We start from the raw sequence: 21045 nt of genomic DNA, 5'->3' as shown, positions 1-21045 counted from the left end.
TTGAGCTGAGTGGTGTGTAGTTCCTTTGCCTGGGTAAGATACTACATTACCCACAATCCCTCCGCACAGCTACGAAGAAACTATCCATGGCTCTAACCAGCCGCTACCGGCTCCGAGGTCTCAGGATCCCAGCGGAGGCGAAGTGCGGTAAAAATAATGACGTCCCGCTCGGACAGGTACACGATGCTATCAGTATTTTTACCTGTGTTTGAATTTTTTTGAATCCTGAAATAATTAATGCAGTTTTATTTTATTTTATTTTATTCACATTTTTATAGTCCGCAGCAGCTTCGTCCTGTATAACGCTAACCACACTGACGCCCCTTCTCCTCTCCTCCTCCTTCCTTCACGCCCTATAAACAGATGTTTACACACCATTCCGTTAAACCCTGTCTCTGTTAGTTAGTTATTAACTGATCAGTATCATCACGATGGGGGATGAAGGTGCATCAAATGCGCTTCAGAAATAGGTGAGCTGCATGCTGACACAGTCGTGCGTCACAGTCTCTGAAGTCACGAGTTCAATCTGTGATCATAAATAAACCTCTGCATTTCAAGCTTTATTACAAACATTAGCAAGGAAGTAATACCTTAATCATTTTTTCTGTTGGAGAAGTTTGAGGTGGCGCTCGTTAAACTTATTTTAGCCTGTTATGAATGTAATCAGAGTACTACACGCCAGACAGTTGTTGCAGATTTGTCAGCTGCACATCCATGATGCAAATCTCCTGTCCCAGCACATCTCAGAGGTGCCCTATTAGATTGAGATCTGGTGACTGTGAGTACAGTGAACTCATGGTCATGTTCATGAAACAAGTTTGAGGTGATTTGAGCTTTGTGACGGGACACGTGACATGATAATGGACAGAATAAAAATTAAAACGCAAAAAAAAAACAAGAATAACGATCAAATAACAACAGCCAACAAAGACTCAGTGTCACAAGATTCATCGTAAAGACGAATATTAAAGAACTCAAAACTCAACCCAGTGGTCAGACACCATAAGCATTAGAATGGTGAAGCGATATTGAAGATAACGAATGATAACGAATGATTTTTACAGTTTTCAGTTTTCTGTCTGTCTTCTGTCTTTGTCCTTTGGGTTGTTGGTCAGCCGAACTCCCTCTGTAAGGGCTGAGACTGACAGTTTTCGCTGTTTTCTCACATGACGTGTATCATAAGAAATCATTTTGCCCCACTTGGTTTTCTAGTGTTTCTGTTGATCAGGTCGGTGAACTGAAAGGAAGGATCAACAGAAGACATCCATCATGGCTTCTTTTTATTTAGAGGTGGCTCTATTAATACCAGCCAAGCAGCTCTTTGCTGTCAGTGTTACAGTGATCCTCTTAGACGCTGTCACTCACTCTCTCGCAGAGAGAGAGAAAGCAGGACACGGAGAGAAGAGCAGATTTTTCAGATGATTAAGGCTTCACAGACGTGTGAATGCACAAAGTGAAAACAGACTAGAAATAGACCTGTATTTAACACGTTCACGGCCTCGGTCAGTGCTGAGGGCCGCTTGCTGTTGTTTTTGGGGAGGTTGCCACAGTGACGGGTGAGCTGGAGGGTAACAGGTTGTCGTCCGAAGCAGATATGACTCTGCTGGACTGCACAGGAGCCAGAATCTCCGGCTGCTGGTCGTTGAGGTCTGACCGCAGGTAAGATGTGGCTGACTGCAGTGTTGCTGCTGTTGTTTTCTCTCAACACAGACACCCTGCTGGTTTTCCCCCAACAAAGCTCACATACACACTGTGGATACATGTGTGAGTGCTATAAATAGTCTGCAACCAGGGGTTGTTGACAGGTCAGAGGGAGTGCCGTATCCGGATTAGTTTGCAGTGATTTGGTGTGAGAGCTGGGTTTATTTGGGTTGCTTGAAATGTGTCATTACTGCACATTTATAATGACCTCGAATATGCAAAACACTCATTAGTCTTCACTTCCATTCAAGATTTGTCCCATTTAGTATGCATGCGCTGTAGTAGTGCATCACATCCAAAACAAGCAGGGTACCGATTTAGTTTCTAATTATTGCCTGTGGGAGTGTATAAGTCCAGAAAGAGTCCCCAGAGAGCATGACGCAAAAGCTAAGCTGACTTTTCCATGTTCCATAGTTAACGGTGATGTGAGCCTAATCTAAATCACTGTAATCTAAGCTGCCGTGTACCTAATAAATTACCTTACAGTCTTACTACTACACTATAGGTAAAGCAGTATTCATATTCTTTATGCCAGTACTGCACCATAACCGTAAAAGAAATGACAATGTAACTTAAAGCTTTTGTTTTGTGGCTACAGTATCAGAACTTAAAATAGTGAAGAGAAAGAATCACAGCATGTGTTTATAGCATTGTTACGATAACAATAATACAGCTCCACTCCTACTGAGCTCTCACAATGCCTTTATACTACAAGCTGCAGTCACCCTCACGCACACTTTTTTATCTATGTGCACAAATGCCTATGGATCAACTTGGCATTCACTATCTTGAGCGTACAGTGACGTTAGCTTTTCAAACTCTCAGCTTGCTGAGGTGGAGCCAGAACAGTATTCACTGTGGATTAATCGGCTGTATACTTTCTTGAAGCATGTTTATTTCTGTATTTGTAAAATGCACAACAGTAGTAGCAAATTTCCATCCTATGTAGGGACAGGGATAGCTCAGTAGGTAGAGTGTTGGCCCCATTATTGGAAGGTTGGGGTTCGAATCTGGCTACCCTGAGGTACCCCTGAGCAAGGTACCGTCCCTACACACTACTCACCGGGTGCCCAATGGCTGCCCACTGCTTCACTGAGAGAATGGGTTAGATGCAGAGAAGAATTTCCCCACGGGGATCAATAAAGTATACATTACTATAAACCACTATCTCTTTATGTTAATAAAGTGTTCTCATACCACCATGCTAGAAAAGCTCCAGTAATTCATATGTGTAATTCCTGAAGACTCAGAACTTCACTGGAGGGATGAAACGCCATTCTTCTTAATTATGGTGGCACAAACTGTCAGTGTAAAGTCTCCCAGAAACGCTCACTTATGTTTAAATGTGGTTCCTGTAAATCTCAGAGCATATGATTTATATCATCTTAGTACTGAAAGAGCTCCTTCTCATCAGGATAGAGATTTTCCTCAAAGAATAAAGGTGAGCAGTCACAACAGTGAAATTTTAGTCAAAGCAAACCTAAAAAACCTACCAGCAAAACACCCCAGAGCCACAAGACCCTCTCACTTTAATATGTCTTGTTATATATGAGGAATAGTCTAAACTTCACATTTACTGTAACCGTATACAAAGAAAAGCTGTGATTTCTTGCAATGTGAGAATCCACTCTCCTCCAGTCCTTGGGCAAGATACTAACCCCAAGTTCCTCTCTGATCAGCCTGAGTATGAATGTGTGAGAACGTTAGATAGAAAGCACTTACATACAAAAGAACGGGTGAATGAGGCATGTTGTATGAAGTGCTTAGAGTGCTCAGATAGACAGAAAAGTTCTGGGTTACATTTTTAAATGTTCTTGATTTGTATTGTAATGAAAGTTGTATTTTTTTTTAAAGTTGTGCCAAAATGTCATGCAGTCAAAAGTGCAGCAGATGTCCTTAAACTGCTATTACAGAAAAACTGGATGTGGATATGAGATTTTACATCCTCTGTGATCAACAGCAGAGCTCATAAACAGTAATGTGTTTGCGTAAAGGGACAAAACTCTTTTCTGCTTGCACAGCAGGTGTTGGCATTCTAGAAATTGTGTCTTTCTGTTGTTGTTTTTGACCATGAGCTCCACATTTTTAGTAAAATATTTAAACAGGATGTTTAAGGATGGTTGGCTATGGTACAGATTTAATGCTTTCTAAATTCAGAATTATTGGAAGAAAAGAACTAATTAACTTTAATATGTATAAATGTATAATTTAATTTGTGTTTGTTTGTATTCCTATGAATGCGTAGGTATGAATGTACAATGTATGTGTATATGGGCCAGTTGCATTTCTATTCAAGCATAAATTTGAGTTGCTTCTGTACAATTAGTTAAAATATCCTCCTGAGAACTGAGGAACTTTAACTTTTTTTGTGATTTCCTTCCTCTTTGGAGCTAAGAGAGGCCACCCAAAAACATGAGATATCATGGAAAGCCCAAGATGTCCTCTATTTACTACATTAAGACTTAGTAAGCTAGCTTAAATAAGTCAAAAGATACAGACCAAATCAATTCAATCCATCTATCTCTATTGAAGACGCCATAAGTTTTAGCTAACCTTTAACTCTTAAGACCATAAGCACAAAAAAATACGTGTTAGTGATGTTAGTGTTAGCACTGTGTGTGACTGTAAATTAGCTGCATCATGCAGAAAAGCCCAGTAAGTATTTTCAAAATAAATATACATTTGCATTAGAAATCAGAGAATGCAGACGACATCATTTGCTATAATAACTCCATAGGCCTAGCTGTGACAGTTTCCTTCCTGTTCCTTCCATGGATCGTTTGTTCAGGCTGTGACCTGCCCTGCTGTTTGCTGTTTTTGCAGTGGGAGCGGGGAGGACTCGTTGGACCGCCTCCTGCCCTCGGCTGGGGCCCCTCGCAGGAAGAGCGCTACCTCGCTGAGTAAAACAGAGCCTCCTCTGCTCCGCACAGGCACACGCACCATCTACACCGCTGGCCGCCCGCCCTGGTATGACGAGCACGGCGCTCAGTCAAAAGAGGCCTTTGTCATTGGTACGACACTCACTGATGATGTTGTTGGTCCTCCAGACTGCCAAGTCGTGGCTTTGAGCTGCAGAAGCTGTCCTTAATGTCCTATTCTCTCATATTATACCCATAAACATTTTAGTGCTATCACACATGCATACCAGCAGACAGCATTAGACACACTCTGAAAAACACAAATAATGGGCCTTTGAAATGCTGTGTGGATCTGCAGGGCTGTGTGGGGGCAGTGCCTCAGGGAAGACCACCGTAGCCAATAAGATCATTGAGGCCCTGGATGTGCCGTGGGTTGTGCTACTGTCGATGGATTCTTTCTACAAGGTGATGCCTGTTTGTGTTTTTTGTCTTTATCGATTTGGTAATTATTACAGATTATCTGTTGGCTTGTTAAAGGAAGAAATGATCTATGTGCAGAGAAAATCTTTCGGTAATCTTAGGAGCTTTTCCATCACAGACTCGAAGTAATCACTGTACTGCTGTCACTTGATTTAATAAGAGGTTGTGGTTTTGCCTTAAAATTACAGCCTTCGAATGACAGACTATTCATGTGCCGCAGCAGTGAAAATGAACCTACAGAGACCTGCAGGGGAAAAGGAACAGAGAACAATGGAGTAACATATTTCTGTTTAGGCGGAACCTGGAACAAAATGCACTGTAAGAACATCAATTAAACTTCATTTAAATCACCCAGTGTATACTAAACAAGAAAGAGTTTGAGGTTTCCACCAAGACTAAAGATTCCCTCCACAGCCTTTGTGAATTGAATTTCTGGATCCAAAAGTATATCTCTCACTTTTTATTTTAATATGTGTAAAGAAGTCTCATTAACAAAACCCTGAATCCATATTTCTAGGTGAAACTAAGCTACACCACTAATAAAATTTTCATGTAAATTTGTTTTAGAACTTTTTGTGTAATCCTGACAACAAACAGAGCCAATCGCATAACTTTCTTGGTAGAGGTAATCAATTTGAGTCCCAGCAGGAAACCAACATATTAGGCTGTTTGTTAAATCTTCAGAAAAGATGTCAGATTAATTGAAAATTTCCATCCATGCTCTAAACTGGCATGTAACTGATACAGTGCAGAAACATTGCATATTTTGTTTAGACAGTAGATTGTCCTCCATCTTGTTCAAACACAGAAAGTTCCCATTTGATGCTCAAGCCAAAACAAGTCATTATACGATCCACCATACTGTCTACACAGGATTATGGACCTATCCTGTAGGTTCATGCTGTCGCTAATGCTATAAACCACTGGATGCGCTCTACCACAGCGTCACGTGCTATTCATTACTGCAGACAGCTACGGCTCTCACCAGCTGTGAGTTACACAGTCAACAGTCCAGAAAGCACCCACTGATCTGTGATCTGTGTTTGTTTTCATAGACTCAACTTCTTTAGTTGAGATCAGTTGGGAAAACATAATCATTACAGATAGAGAGTCATAACAAGTTCCTCAGACCAACTTTTTTCTTGTAAGCCGCACACTCATAAGCAGAGATGTTCAGTCCTCTATAAGACTTTAAATCTTGCTCATGTTTCCAATTATTTTTGTGCATTGTGGGTGTTTTTTTGAGTGAAAGAGTGTAACTATTTGCTCTGCTGCAAAGGAACTCTTGATCTCAATTAAATTTGTCACATAAATAAATCTTAAGTTAGTAAATTACAAAGAGAAATGTTAATATTTATGTTTTCTGTCCCAGTGTTCAGAACCACATAATAAAAAAAATATTCATCACCATCACAGAGACACGAACCAATCATTTTGAATAAATCACATAAACTGTTATCAGGTTTAACATCTTAAAATGTGGTTTAGCCAAGAAGATGTATCAAAAGTATAATTTCATCTTTTGTTGATAGAGTCCAACATTTTAGAAACTGCAAATGTTTGTTGTCTTGTAGAGTTTAAAAGATCAGTAAAAGAAAAATTGTAGTTAGTTTATTTCGTAAATAAAATACATAGAAAATGTTAATTACCACTAACTTTCCAAATGGTAATTGAGCTAATCCACCACCCCTGCCATCCAGCATTAAATCAGTGCCATTGATTATTAAATTTGGATTTTTGAGCCCAGTAAATAATATTCCCGTCTTTATGCCACGGTCGGCAAGGTCTGTCATCTCAGTTGTGGGCAAATAAAGGCTATCTCATCTCATCAACATCATCAAATCTTCCCACTATACAAAGTGACATCAGAGTGACGTCTTTTATGTGTCAATTTTGGATGTCAAATTTTGGGCCACTGAAGGAGTTGTTTTGTAATGACAGGCAACGTCTTTTTTTTCTACATCTACTGAACATGTAGTGTTGATGTCCATAGGACCTTCGTGTACAGTCTATTTGTAGTCCCGATGTGGTCATTGTGGACCACTTTTCAACGTCAAACTTAGACACATTTTACACGCCATTTTTTTTTCGTTGCATCTTAAGGCTTTTTAGTCCCGTGTGTCCAGAGGGTGGAGGACATGTTTTCTATAGCCTCCTGACTACCAGGAAAAAAAATGTTGTCCAATCAAAAAATTTTTTTAAATCCCCCAATGTTTGTAAGGTAATTAGAAGACTGAAATAATTTTTTGGGGAAAAAAAAGTTTACATTTTTTAGATATCACATGTCCACTGCAGAGGACATTGGAAGGCAAAACATGTAAAAATGAACTTTGATGGCAAATATTTGCTTCAACTCTTCACCAAGGAGAAGTTTGAACTCAAGGAACTGTAGTGGTTTCTTCCCCCAAAACTGCAAGTCATTGCTATACTGAAGCCATGAGTTGGTGATTGCCAGATCAAAAAGTAGAGAACTGCACATACTGTCAATTTCTGAGTGTGAGAGACCATCCTGTAGAAACTCAACATTCGGCAACAAGGTCCACGTCACCTATGTTGGTAGTGTACTCAGCAATTGCCAGTGGACTTGGCACATGGACAAACCTTTTGTTTTTCTTAGACCATCTTGTGGACATTTTTTAAACACTTCAATACTATACTAAAATGAAGTTAGAATTAAGCATACTATGTTTTAACGTGTTATTAAGAGACTTATTTAAAATATGTTAACAACATTTATAGCTAAAAATTGCTCAATAAGAAGTTTTATGCACTTACTTTTCTTCTTCCCATAAAATGTGCTTGCAGCGATGGCCGCCATGTTCCTTAATGAAAAAACTAAAGTTCCCAAAGCTCCACCCCTTCACATTTGGTATCATTGGAAAGCCCTAAATGTCCTCTGTAGATACCAAAAGGAGGCAATTCTGTAGTATGCAGTGCATGGGAGATATTCAGGTTTAGAAAGGTGCTCTACAGAGGACAAATTTGCATTGCTGGTAGTCAGGAGGATAGGCTACCAGTTGATTTTTGTTTACACCTTTATTATTACCTTTACATTTATTAATCATATAAATTTCCTGCACCTATCATAGACGTCCAGATGAAGTCCAAAGTTCAAATGTTGACGTCCAAGCTGGGTCATGGTTGGACGTCCAAATTGTAGACCTAGTTTGGTTGTGTGTAGTTGTCCAGAACTAGTTGTTGACCAACGGACCCAATATAGATCTGAACGTCTATCCGACGTCCAATGTTTAGTGGGATCAGTAAATTAAGACAAAATCAGGTATGCTGAAGTCTTACTTCTCTCTTCTGCATTCACAGACAAAGGTATCAGCTAATTAATAATATAATCTAAAAGTAATAACACAACTTCACAGAAGAAAATCTGCTGTTACAATTAACAACACAGCAATCTGTAGTTTTTGTCAGATAATTGCATTAATAAGAAGGCACCAATGCAATTGAGACGTCCATCTCAGTGACTGGCTGAGCTGAAATGAAGTCTCAGTCAGATGGTCCACGTTCCTAACTTTAGGCGTTAGCAAAGGATAAACGGGTCAGTTTTTGAAAAATTCACCCTCACTACACTTGTCACAAATGGGTACATTAACTTAAAACATCAAAGCTGTGTTTTGTGCCAGAGTTAAAACATTATTTGAATTCTGTCAAGTTCCGTATTTTAACTTTGGAGTCTATGAGGACTGACTTGTTTGCAGAGCCTAAAGAAGTCATTGGCCATTAGAAGAAGTGCAGTTGTTAGCATTATAATAAAACTGCATTTTCAGCCCAGGAGTTTAATGGTTCATATTTGTGGTAATAAGCTGATCTAAATGATAAAATAAACCCTCATTTAAAATCTTTAAATAGTTAATCAAGTTAATGAGGAAGATCCTCTGAAATTCATCTTTATTTTGTGTCTTTCAGGTTTTATCCCCCGAGGAGCAGGCTCTGGCCGCAAAGAACGACTACAACTTTGACCACCCGGGAGCATTTGACTTTGAGCTGCTGGTTTCCACCCTGAGAAAACTGAAGCAGGGCAAGAGTGTGAAGATCCCGGTGTATGATTTCACCACACACATGAGACATAAAGACTGGGTGAGTTTGGTTTTTATTGCTTTAAAGGAACCTCAGTGTTGATTATGCCAAAGATGAGATGGACCAGAAAGAACCCCAGTGTTGAGGCAGCATTCAAAGCTGAAAATGTATTAAACTTAAATGAAATTTAAATTTTTAAAAACTATGTGTCAAAGTGACACACTGCACCTTTAATCTTATAAAAGCTCAAACGACTGCTTTCTTCTTTAAAGACTCGACTTTCCCTCCTCTTCTTGCAGAAAAATGTGTACGGTGCCAGTGTGATCATTTTTGAAGGAATTATGTCCTTTGCAGACAAAGAGCTTCTTCAGGTAAGACAGTGCATTCTTTTATTTCCTTTCTTTTGAAGAATTCTTGAGTGAAGCAGACTAATCATCACCAGGAATTGTTTGTGCAGCTGCTTGGCTGAAATGAACATTATTGAACTGTTGGCTCTTCGCACCTGCAGCTCCTGGATATGAAAATCTTTGTGGACGCAGACTCAGACATTCGGCTCGTCCGCCGGCTCCGCAGAGACATCACAGTGCGTGGACGGGACATTGAAGGCGTAATCAAGCAATACAACAAGTTTGTGAAACCAGCCTTTGAGCAGTACATCGAACCCACCATGAGGCTGGCAGATATTGTTGTACCAAGAGGTGAGTCAGACAGACCTCGTCTTTCCTAAAGACCACCTAAACTAAAATGTTTGGACATATTTGTTAACACTGGCTGTTCTCGGCTTTTTGTTCCCTCCAAGGTGGTGGGAATATGGTGGCCATTGATCTGATTGTCCAGCATGTTCACAGCCAGCTGGAGGAGGTGAGTCACCAAATCGCTCCGTATACTTGAGAGCATGGTGCCACCATGTGTCTGAAGGCTGAAACATGCAGACTTCCAATTCTTTGTGGGATAAGTGGCATCAGAAGAAAATACATCGAGCAAGCTTTCACATTTTTAACCCTTTAACTTTGAAAAATATTGCCAGCAAACTGAATTAAAAACACAAAACCTGAGATTTGTTGATTTTACAAGTGTTATGTGTGTAGCCATGTGACCTCTACTGTTGTTCAAAAGCCAGTGAAAAGTCCTGCAGTTGTAGTGGATGACATGTTCCTTTATTGTGATGAACATGCTGAATCAGTCGAATGTGGCTCATTCTGAAACCAGTAAAAGCAGTATATGTGTTTGAGTCACATATGATAAAATCCTCAGTGCCCTGCTGTTTTAATAAATTATCTATTCAATTAAAAAAATAATTAGGAAGAAATGTACTCAGTAACTAAAACGAAAAACAAAGACTAGATGTGAATGTCGATTTTAGTTATCAAAATGCAAAGACAGAAGGAAACCAACTAAAATCATACAGGACTCTGCCAAAGTCTTGAGCCGTCCCTCATCTTTTTTGTGTTTAAATGCGAAAGAGCTGCAGTGATTTATTGAAACATGCAAACATACAGTATATAAGGCAGAAATAGAGTTTGTACAGTTCTAATGCATGCACGTGCAAAATATTTGGTGTGACCACCTTTATTCTTGAGCACAGCCTGAACTCCTGAAGCTTTTTCTTTAGGAATAGTTTTCCAAGCTTCTTGAGGGACGTTCAAAACTCTTCATTGGATTTTGGCAGCCTTTTGTTTTGTTCTGTGTCAAGATGATTCCACACTGCTTCGGTAGTGTTGAGGTCCCGGCTGTGGGGAGGCCGATCCAGGACTGAAAGTGTTTCATTTTGGTTTTTCTATCCAAGTGTGCTTTTGCTGCATTAGTAGTGTCAGGGCAGGATATTAAAAGGTTTTTTTTTTTAAATAGGAAAAACAGCATCACCATCCTTATCTTCTGAAACATTATTTTTTCCTCTACTATTATTTTCATTTATCGTCTCTCTCTGTCCTCCCTTTATGCAGCGTGAACTCAGTGTCAGGTATGCTGATACATATTTTCACTTCTGTGACTTTGGCCGGCTTATTGTAATTGGAAATTTTATATTCAAACTGTGTCCTCTATGGCTTCCACACTGTGCCCCATCTGCCCTCTCTGAAAACTCCCTGCCGCCTCAGAATCTCTTTTCTCTGATAGTGTGTCGGACTAACAAAGTTAAACCTTTTGATCTGATCTGCTTTGTCTCAGGGCACTCCTGGCCTCTGCCCAGCAGACGCAGCCGTTGCCCCAGACGCTCAGTGTCCTCGAGAGTACGCCGCAGGTCAGGGGCCTGCACACCATCATCAGGTAGTGACATGTGATCATGATGTCCTTCCTGCAGTCCTATAATTTGAAATTTAAAAACGTTTTGATTCCCTCCGCCGCAGGAACAAAGAAACCAGCCGAGACGAGTTTATCTTCTACTCAAAGAGGTTAATGCGGCTTCTCATAGAGCATGCTCTAACATTTCTACCATCTCAGGTGAGTAATCTTGGTTTGAATATCTAGAATCATTACTTTTTATTAATATGATTACCCTTGCATGAAAAGAGTTGCTCATAGTGATTAAAACAAACAAAACAAACAAAAAAACAGTAATTAATTCCCTCCAAATCTCTTGAGTTTCTCATATTTTAATTCATAGTTTTGGTTTCAAGCTGACTGCATTTTGAAGCTTTAACATTAGCGTTTTGGCCCCCACCGTGTTGGTTTTTTTTTAGAGCCACAAGTTACCTTGCATGGATAAAAGGGCTTGAGAAACAACATACCAGATAATTAATCCTAAATACACTCACCAAACCTGAATAACAAACTACTGGGATGTTCTTGACTACACAGCAAGCCATAACATTAGTCAGGTTATCAATCAAAATGCTCCAAAAGTCACCAACGGCACACACAGTGAAGCGAAGTGTTGTGATGAGTCTGACAGGTACCGTTTGGCTGCCTGTAAATCAGCGCAGCCACATCTTTTACTCAATCATCCTGGTGGGTGACTTATAAAAAACTCACCTGTCTCAGAGTTTTTGGAAGAGTCAAAACTATCCGTAGAGCCCAAAAAGCTTTTTTTAAAGCTGTAAAGTTGGACATTTTAAAATGGGAGTGTATGGGGATTTACTCGTTTTTGCACCCAGCCTCAAGTGGTCACTAAAGGAACTGCAGTTTTTTGCACCCCTCAATGGACACAAACACAGCAACAACAACAAAGTTGCAATGTGCCTGCTGGATGTATGAAAGTGCAATACATGTGTTCCTTTAAATAGTCAAACTAAGTATGTTATTAAAACATAATCTGAATTTTACATTTCATGTTTCGTAAGTCGGCTGTATCAATTAAAAAAGTAAAGTAAGCCATGGTGAACCCTGTCGGCTCCCAAATTTCAGTGATGCCTGTCACTGTCATGCAAATAAGAAGTTTTGTCTGTAACTATAGCGTTATGTTCCACATACTGTGTATGAAAACCACTTCATCTTCATATTCTATCATGACAAAACAGCTGTAAAGCTTTTTGCGATTATTTTTCTTTCTTAAGATTTTTTTTTTATTACATCTTTGATTCACTGAACTGCAGACAACCCTGTTTTCACTTTTTTCATCCTCATACCTTCTACTGTTTGCCTAGCGGTTAACAACCAAAACCACTTAACAGAACATATAATTATTTCTCTGTATTTCTCTGAAAATGTACTTGTGTTAAAGCTAAGTGAACACTATTAATGTTGAATTGAGGAATGAAAAGCTGCCCTTTTTGATGCGATCTCTTGTAATAAAACTTGTTAGGCTTACTGAGTAAAGCACCTCATTAGAGCCCCCTTCACAGTTAGCTCATGCATGTTAGTCATATTATCCAGAGGGCATGTTTCATACTTCACATTCTAAATCTGCTGACTTTACCTTTCTGCATAATGAGCTGATATTATTAGCTTCTCCTCAGTCACATAAAACAGTAACAATTAATTTCACTGGGGATTTTCTTTTTTTTTTCCTTTTTTCTTTTTTTTGGCAAGGAAAGCAACACAGAAATATGATAGAACTTGAAGTGGCCCCATTATGCCCATTTGCACCTCCAGGTTTTTATATTTGGATTTCTGAGGAGTAGCTTTGCATAATTCACATTTTAAAAATAAACTTTTTTTAGGGGATTGAAGAGCCTAGGTGCAGCTTAAATCTTCAAAGCTACTCTCTCTTGGCTGCCCCTTGTGAACAAAATCTTTTATATCAGGTGGGCGTGGCTTCTGGGCGGACCAAAGCTTCTTGCTAGTTAGAGCTGTGTGCATGAGATGACCATGTCAGGGATTTCTGTTTTCACTGCCATCACACAGAGTGACGAAAAAAAAAGAAAACTGCCTTACACTGAGTGTGTGAAGCTTGAGATTTTGATTCATAGGGATTACCTACTGAAAAAGAAACTAAATACGTCACTATGATACTCATTACAGCAAAAAATAAATAAATAAATAAATCTGAGAACTCTTGTGCAAATGTAGTGTTTGTGTTAAAGATCAGGTTTATATTTGTGTATTTTTTCTTTAGTGCCACTTTTTTATGTCGGTGTGTTTGTTTGTGGGGTGTTTGGTGTGTAATAAAACATCATTTCTTCTTCTGCCTTTGCAGCCGTGTTCAGTTCAGACCCCACAGGGCCATGATTACGAGGGCTGCAGTTACAACGGTAAAGGGGTAAGTGATGTTCTTGTTTTACAAGGTCTTGCTAGCTTCCAGTCGAATATGACCTCAGGGTTTCTGTCATCATGCTCGCTCTGCTGCCTCGTCTCCTCAGATCACCGGTGTGTCGATCCTGCGTGCAGGAGAGACCATGGAGCCCGCCCTGAGGGCCGTGTGCAAGGACGTCCGCATCGGCAAGATCCTCATCCAGACCAACCTCGACTCAGGCGAGCCAGAGGTAGAAAAATATGAGTCATTTACCATCAAATCCATGTGCGTGCTTTGCTTTCCAGACTTCACGCGCTCCTGGGTGTGTCTCAAAAATCACATCAAACAAAAGATGAAAATGTTTTGATTGTTTTTTTATTTTTTTTCCCTTCCACATGATGTGTGTCTCCGTGGTAACTACCCTTCCTGCTTTTGTAACCATGGTAACTGGTCTCCTCCTCTCTGGCCTCACCAGCTGCATTACCTGCGTCTGCCCAAAGACATCAGTGAAGATCATGTCATCCTAATGGACAGCACAGTCTCCACCGGCGCTGCTGCCATGATGGCAGTTCGAGTCCTATTGGTGGGTGGAAATTAGCATCATTACCCTGCAATAAGGCAGCAGTAGGGACCCTCTCCTCTTGGGCAGTCACATGTGTTTTATTACCCATCTGTGTGGGCATTGAGTAGATGTTATTCTTTTTCTCTGGTGCAGTTTGAGTTGTATTATTCCTGCAAGGAAAACCTCAAATGTATCCTTTCCACTTACTGAGCTTCTTAAAGTGATCAAGAAGCCACTAACTGTTGTTGCTGTGATGTGTGTGACTGAGCAGGATCATGAGGTGCAGGAGAATAAGATCATGTTGGTGTCGCTGCTGATGGCAGAGCTCGGGGTGCACTCTGTGGCCTATGCCTTCCCAAAGGTCAAAATCATCACCACTGCTGTGGACAAGGGCCTGGATGATTTTTTACATGTAATTCCTGGTATCGGTAAGCACTTCCATGCATCTTTTCATTCTTTCACGTACTGTCTTGTAAATTCAGATGGCCTGTGTTCCTACCTGTGCACACATTTTACCTGAAGTATTTTTTTTTTACAGTTTGGAGTCAGCAGGAGAAAACTTTTGAATTATAGCTGACGTATAAAAATAAAAATTTAATGCAAGTTCATAAATCTTCATTAGCTTACCACACCGCCTTCAGCGTGCAGGTGTTGGGTTCATGATTTTAGCTTTGTGCAGGAAATAAAAAGCAGCAGACAAAAAGATAATAAGCATCTGTTTCTCTAGTTGACAAATTTAATTTCTTGTACCAGCAGTTTGTAATATTATGATTGTGTCATGTTAGATTTGAAGCAAACCTCTCTTTCTGTCACTACTGAGTGAGTGAGCAACGTGAACATCAGATGGCCCACTCGTAGCTTTACAAACAGAAATACTTACATGTGATTATGTAACTTGTCCTACAGAGAATACAAGTGAAAATACTGCAGCTGTTTTTTGAGGTGTACTAGACGTGATGGCACAAAATTTTTTGCAGGTATAGGAAGTATAAGATTACACCTGAAATCTCATAAAACTCATTTGCTTAAAGGCATTGCAGTCCTGAACTTTTCTCACACTTACCTGATAAAGGGACAAGTGTTAACACAAATGTCCGATGCACTCACATTGCATTTTAGCCGGTCTTTAATCTGCCTGCTCCCTAGTACAGGATCCATTTGGTATCAGATTGCACCAATGTGTGAATGGTGTAGCTAATCGTCTAGTACATTTGCTGCTAATGAGTGGTCATCCTTTGTCCTGCCTCCAGTTGCGCCATCCTGGCAGCACCCCACCTAATCCACACAGAGTATTTCTAGTAGTGACAGTGTGTTTGAAGCTGACTATTTCCTGAAGCATGCACATCAGAAAAGATAGCTGTGGAAACCTGATCACAGCCTGATCGTAGCAATGCTATTTGAAGTTCATGTGTGAAAATGCAGTTAGGGACAGCAGTGCCGAATGTGGACATATTGGAGATCCCACCATTCAGCTTAGCCAAAATCAGGAGTGTCTCGGTTCAGCTTTGCCGAGGACTGCAGTGAGTCCAAAAGAGTTGCAGAGGTGATATTGTTTAGCTGTTAAATAAAAAAGGGAAGTTAAAGAACAATTTGGTCTGCACTTTTTCTTTCAATGAGAAAGAACAAGAATTAAAACATATGGCGGCCTCTAAGGTCAAAGCACATGCAAGAAAATGCAAACAGGGAAATGCACAAGTTTATAAATGTTATAGTTACCGGGGAAAAAACAGATAGTCTTGTGCAGGCTAGTAGTTGTGAACATTCAGTCAAATCTGCAGATGTAACATAAATCTCTACCTATCAATTTAGACTCGTTATGAACTATGGGTCAAATGTGTATAGTTTGAAAGAAGCAAGTCTTGGGGCTGCATAATAAGGTTCAATCAAATAGTGCAACTTCATATGTATTTATATACATAGAGTATTGTGTCTGTGTGTTTATGCAAACTGATATTTTTAATCACACTGAGACAAAAAATAGGGGTAGTTGATGTTTTTATATGCTCAAAATGGGTCATTAAAGCCCGTGGGTAGGCGGTTACTAGGCAGCATGATGGTGTCATAATATATCACGTGTAATTCAACATTTGTGGATATAAATTAGATGTTAAGGTCATAAAATTAAAACAACAAGATGCTTTAATGAGGTGCTATTCTGTAGCATTTGTGTATTGTTGGAAGATTTATTATTCATCTAACTGATAACAGAATATCTGTAGAAGCACAGATTTTTTACCAGAAATTCTTCATTTGATCACTGTAACCGAGCACATATGTGGAAGTCGAGAGTCTCCTGAATGTTTGAGTGTTGTGTGTGTAAACTGATGTCCGTCCAAGCAGTTGTTGTTTAGATTCAAGCAGGTAGGAAGCGAGTCGAGTTTAATTAGAAAGTGAAAAGTGAACATAAAATCAATTTAACGTCCTTGAAAAATACCAGTGGAAAAATAGCTTTCTCTTATTGAGCCATTGCTTGTAAAAAAAAAAAGAAAAAAGAGAGAGATCTATATGAAAAGCAGAAATTCAGTTTAAACTTTCATTCAACCTTTGCTGCTATTGTCATGGTCCTGGGTCATTTTGACCCAGTGTTCTTAGTTTTTCTGTAGTTTTGTATTTTGTTTCTTATGTCCATTGGATTGTTTGGTTTGGTATTTGGATTCCCCCTGTGTCCATGTTTTTATTGTGGTGTTTGCTCTGGTACCGTGTTCCCATCCTATGTGTTCTGTGTTCTCCTCATCCCCTCGTATTCATCCTTCTTCTCTGCCTCTCTCTCTGCCTCTCTCTCTCCGTGCTCATCTCTGTATACTGTGTTGTGTTTAAGGTCCACATCTTGGTGTCAGTATCATCAGTTTCGTGTCCTCCCTGCTCGGCCATGAGTAATTGTCTTCAGCTGTGTTCCCCGTGTGTTCCCACTTCCCTCGTTACCTTCTGTGTATTTATGTCAGAGTGTCCCTTTGTTCTGTGTTGCGTCGTCCCTCTAGGTTGTGTGCATTTTCCGTGTCTTCCCAGCGCCTCAGCTTTTAGTTGCTCCCAGTATAGTTTTATATGACTTCTTATGTTCCTGTTAATAAAGACCGGCCTTTGAGTTCATCCCCGTGTGTCTAGAGCCGTGCATTTGGGTCCTCTCTTGCCTTCACACAGCCGCCGCCTGACAGCTATTTAGCTTTACTATCTCTTCACACTGTGTTTTTCAGTGTGTCTTATCGTTACATATTTCTCTTGCCTGGCTTCGGGGGCGATGTCTGCTCTGCTCTGAGTGCACTGCTGTGTGTTTTTTTAGGGGACTTTGGGGACCGTTACTTTGGGACTGATGGCTTCGACAGCTGGAGTGATGAAGAGGACCAGGAGCAGCTGCCACACTGACTCAAACATTTGTGAGACTCTGTGAAAGAAAACACAAACTACTTGAAAACTGTTGTGCATCCTCCTCTTCAGGTGTAGACTAGCAAAAAAAAATTGTTATATTTACTTTTGTGTACTGTAAAATTTTATTTTTTTTACTCCTCTGAAGATGATGTCTGAGTCCAGGTTTGTGCATGAGGGATATTTTGTTCTGCTCATCTTAAATATTTTAATACTGAACAGTAAAGCAGTGCCATTGCCTTTGAGGTGCAGTAAAACAATAATCCAATAACGTTATTAAATGGGTCCAGGTTGCACCAGCTGTTATTAAATCCAGAACTTAGTAAGAGCCAAAGAGTAAAGGAGTAAGTTCAAAGAGTAATGTACTAAATTTAGTTGGGCAATTAAAATATAGTGAATGTCTTCAGTAGTTTTGACTGTAGTAATGTGTAAATCTGTCATGCATATAGGGAGTTCCAGTTCAATACAGCAGCACCGTGAGGCAGCATCAGTATGGAAACATGCCCACAGTAGCAGGTAATGTTTGCCTTGTTCACAGTCTCAGTTTTACATATTACCAAGCCAAAGTACAGCAGATTGGACCAAAGAAAAGCTCACATATGATATTATTTGAATAAAAATTAGGAGATCACCAACAGTAAGAAGTTTCTAGGCTCGATTTCTGCTGATTGCTAGGCTGTCTCCCTGTGCGTGTGGTGGCTTTCCTCTTACGAGCTTGAAGTCCAGTCGCCTTCTTTTGAAGCTCTTAAGACTACCATGACCTGGATGACTGAGAGCCTGCAGACATGTGGGCTTTCCTCCAGTTTCCTTTCACAGTTCTAAGACACGTTTGTCAGGTTAACTGGTGATTGGTGAACTTGTCTGTGGCTGTAGAAGTGGTTAAATAATTTAATTTTTCTTCATTAATGGACATTAATGAATACATGTAATTCATCTTATAATTGTTTGGAAGTTTCACATTTAAAAAAACCCCATAAATTTCATCCTCATGGTGGTGCTAGATGAAAAGTTAGAGGTGCTTCTTTTTGGGGGTGAACAGCACAACAGACAATTTTGAAGGTATTTGTGTGATTCTTGAAGTCGCAGATGAACTGATCTCTATCGATAAAACCAGTTGTGTCTAAACGTAGCTCTGACTATGCTCCATTGGAGAAATGTGTGTTTTTAAGAAGAAAGACATTTCACACAATTTAGATTGAGTGTGAAACGTCTGATTGCATGAACCCTACCACCATTATAGGTCACGTGTTTGGTCATTAGTTTGACCATTTTGTGAGCATAATTTTAGACCTTTACTGTTATAATGTAATTCAACCATATCTTGATAGCAGCAAACTAAAACCAATTAACTCTTTTGCACTCATCTGAACGGCTCAGGCTAATATTATATTCTGGGTATTTGGTTCACATAGAACGCAGCAGTGATGTATAGGATTTACAGGCTATAAAAGTTAGTGTGGTGAAGCCTGTTATAAATTGGGGATATGTTCATTTGCACGTAGTTGTTGAGTCACTTGTATTTTTATAGCACATTTAAAAACAACTGGCTTGGACCCAAAGTGCTTTCCAGTTCAGGCAGGTGGATTAACAAAACAGAGGTAAAACATGGAAGGTAAAAACAGCATTAAGAGAGAAATATGGATAAAGGAACTGGGAACATATAAAAGTAATGGCATAAACACAGTGTAATTACACTTACACAGCATTTGATCCCCTTTCTTCCACATATCCAATTCATAGGATCATAGAGGGGCTGCGGCCTATTTCAGTTGTCATGGAGTGAGAGGTGGGATACACCCTGGCAAGTCACCAGTCTTTCACAGGCTAAGAGACACAGACAACCATCTACAGCCAATGCAGAACCTAACATGCAAGTCTTTGGATTGTGAGAGGAAGCCGTGGGTGCTGGAGGGACCCCACGCAGGCAGAGGAAGGGTTCCAGTCGGGCAGTGAATTTGAACCAATGCCAATTAAACCAATTAAATATTGGAAATAACATTGTTGTAGATCACTACTGTTTTTCAACTGAAAAGAGTTCTCTTTTGTCCTCGACATAAAAAAGAGCAAAAAGTAAAAAAGGTGAGCACTTTTTATCCAGTAGGGTTTATTGTGTCTTATAAATCAAATTAAAGCATTAAAATTTACTGTAAATACATAGTTACAAAGGAAACAAGTCTGAGTTTATGAATAGCTGGTGCAACAAGAAAGTGTTCAGTGAACTTTCACACTTTCACACTGCTCTAGAAGGATTTTTCTGTATGAAATGGGATAAACTTATGTCTGAAGCAGAGCTGTTGTTTTAATTTATAGTAAAGTCACATAAGAGGAGGGATTAGATAAGGATTTAAATGTAAAACATATAAATCTTGGATTCAGGGTATGAAAAACATGAGATTTTGATACAGATTCAGTTTTCGTCCCTCACATCCACCACTCCAAGTTACTGCTGGAGTTTGACATTGTGTGTCTGTAAGGTGCTGGGTCACGGACGGTCACATGCTCATGCTTGAATACTTTAAAAGCTCCTCTCAGGGTTCATGCACAGGCCGCCTTGCTCCTCTCTGCAATGCACTTTAAGGCCTGAAGGGGTCAGTATAGCTCACATTAAGCTTCTTCCAGTATGATTTATAGTGTGTTTATTACCTTTGAGAAATGTGTAATTTTACAGCACAGGAAATGCACACGGACTCACCTGAATCACAATTTAGAGGTTTGAGGTGAGCAGCTGGAAACATCCTTGTGCTTCTCAGTTTAACTGACTGATCTGTTGCTGGGTGCGGTGTGTTAATGCTCACTTGTGAACATGTAAATAATAATGTTTCAGGGCTAAAAATGAGCAGTAAAAGATCACCTTCCTGTCGTGTTCGCGTCTCTTGATCCTTCTGGAGAAAAAACGGACTCCCCAGCCACTTTGTGACCTTATGCTGAGTGTTATCTCTCCTCTGTCTCTCTCTGATCCTCTGTTTTTTCACCATCATGCACTTTGACTGCGTCTGACGGCCTCATTCATTCATGTTTATTCAGTCATTCATGCTCCTCACAGCGAGATTATCACATCACATAAGCTGTGAACGTGGTATCATCTTCACACCTACAGAATCTCCTACTCGTTTGTTTTGGGCTGTTTTCCTTTTTTCCTTCCTGTGATAGCTCTTCGCCGAGTGGGTGACACTGTGATCACGGATGTCATACGACGCACGCTGTATTCTCCAAGACAGCAGAAGACTCGCTCAGCCATGTGACTACTGCCTCAAGGTTAACCTGTTACCATGGAGACAAGCCCACCAATGAAAATTCAGCAGACGGTTGCGCTGTTGACTGCAAGCTTTTTGTTTTAAGGGGTGACCTATTTTTTTTCCCTCCCCCTCCCTCCCCAACACTTCACAGCCACTCAGACGCAGACCCCGCTACTCTGGCACATGTGCACGTGCGCACAGACATGC

General features: G+C 40.0%; 1 protein-coding gene across 1 annotated transcript; it reads left to right on the top strand.

The window, feature by feature from the left end:
- Nucleotides 1-86: 86 nt before the first annotated feature.
- Nucleotides 87-20687, top strand: uckl1a (uridine-cytidine kinase 1-like 1a). The gene is given in 16 exon segments (XM_085394394.1): nucleotides 87-149; nucleotides 151-176; nucleotides 4525-4712; nucleotides 4918-5024; nucleotides 8961-9131; nucleotides 9371-9442; nucleotides 9580-9769; nucleotides 9871-9932; nucleotides 11015-11031; nucleotides 11238-11336; nucleotides 11417-11510; nucleotides 13645-13707; nucleotides 13808-13930; nucleotides 14156-14263; nucleotides 14514-14670; nucleotides 17520-20687. Coding segments are annotated over 16 exon segments (1623 nt in total). The 3' UTR covers nucleotides 17603-20687.
- The last annotated feature ends 358 nt before the right edge of the window (nucleotides 20688-21045 follow it).

Source organism: Rhamphochromis longiceps, linkage group LG20, assembly GCF_057381845.1.
Source record: "Rhamphochromis longiceps isolate RC_006_pf linkage group LG20, R_longiceps_female_GT1.1, whole genome shotgun sequence".
NCBI classification, from domain to species: domain Eukaryota; kingdom Metazoa; phylum Chordata; class Actinopteri; order Cichliformes; family Cichlidae; genus Rhamphochromis; species Rhamphochromis longiceps.
This window is presented reverse-complemented; position numbering and strand designations above follow the sequence as displayed.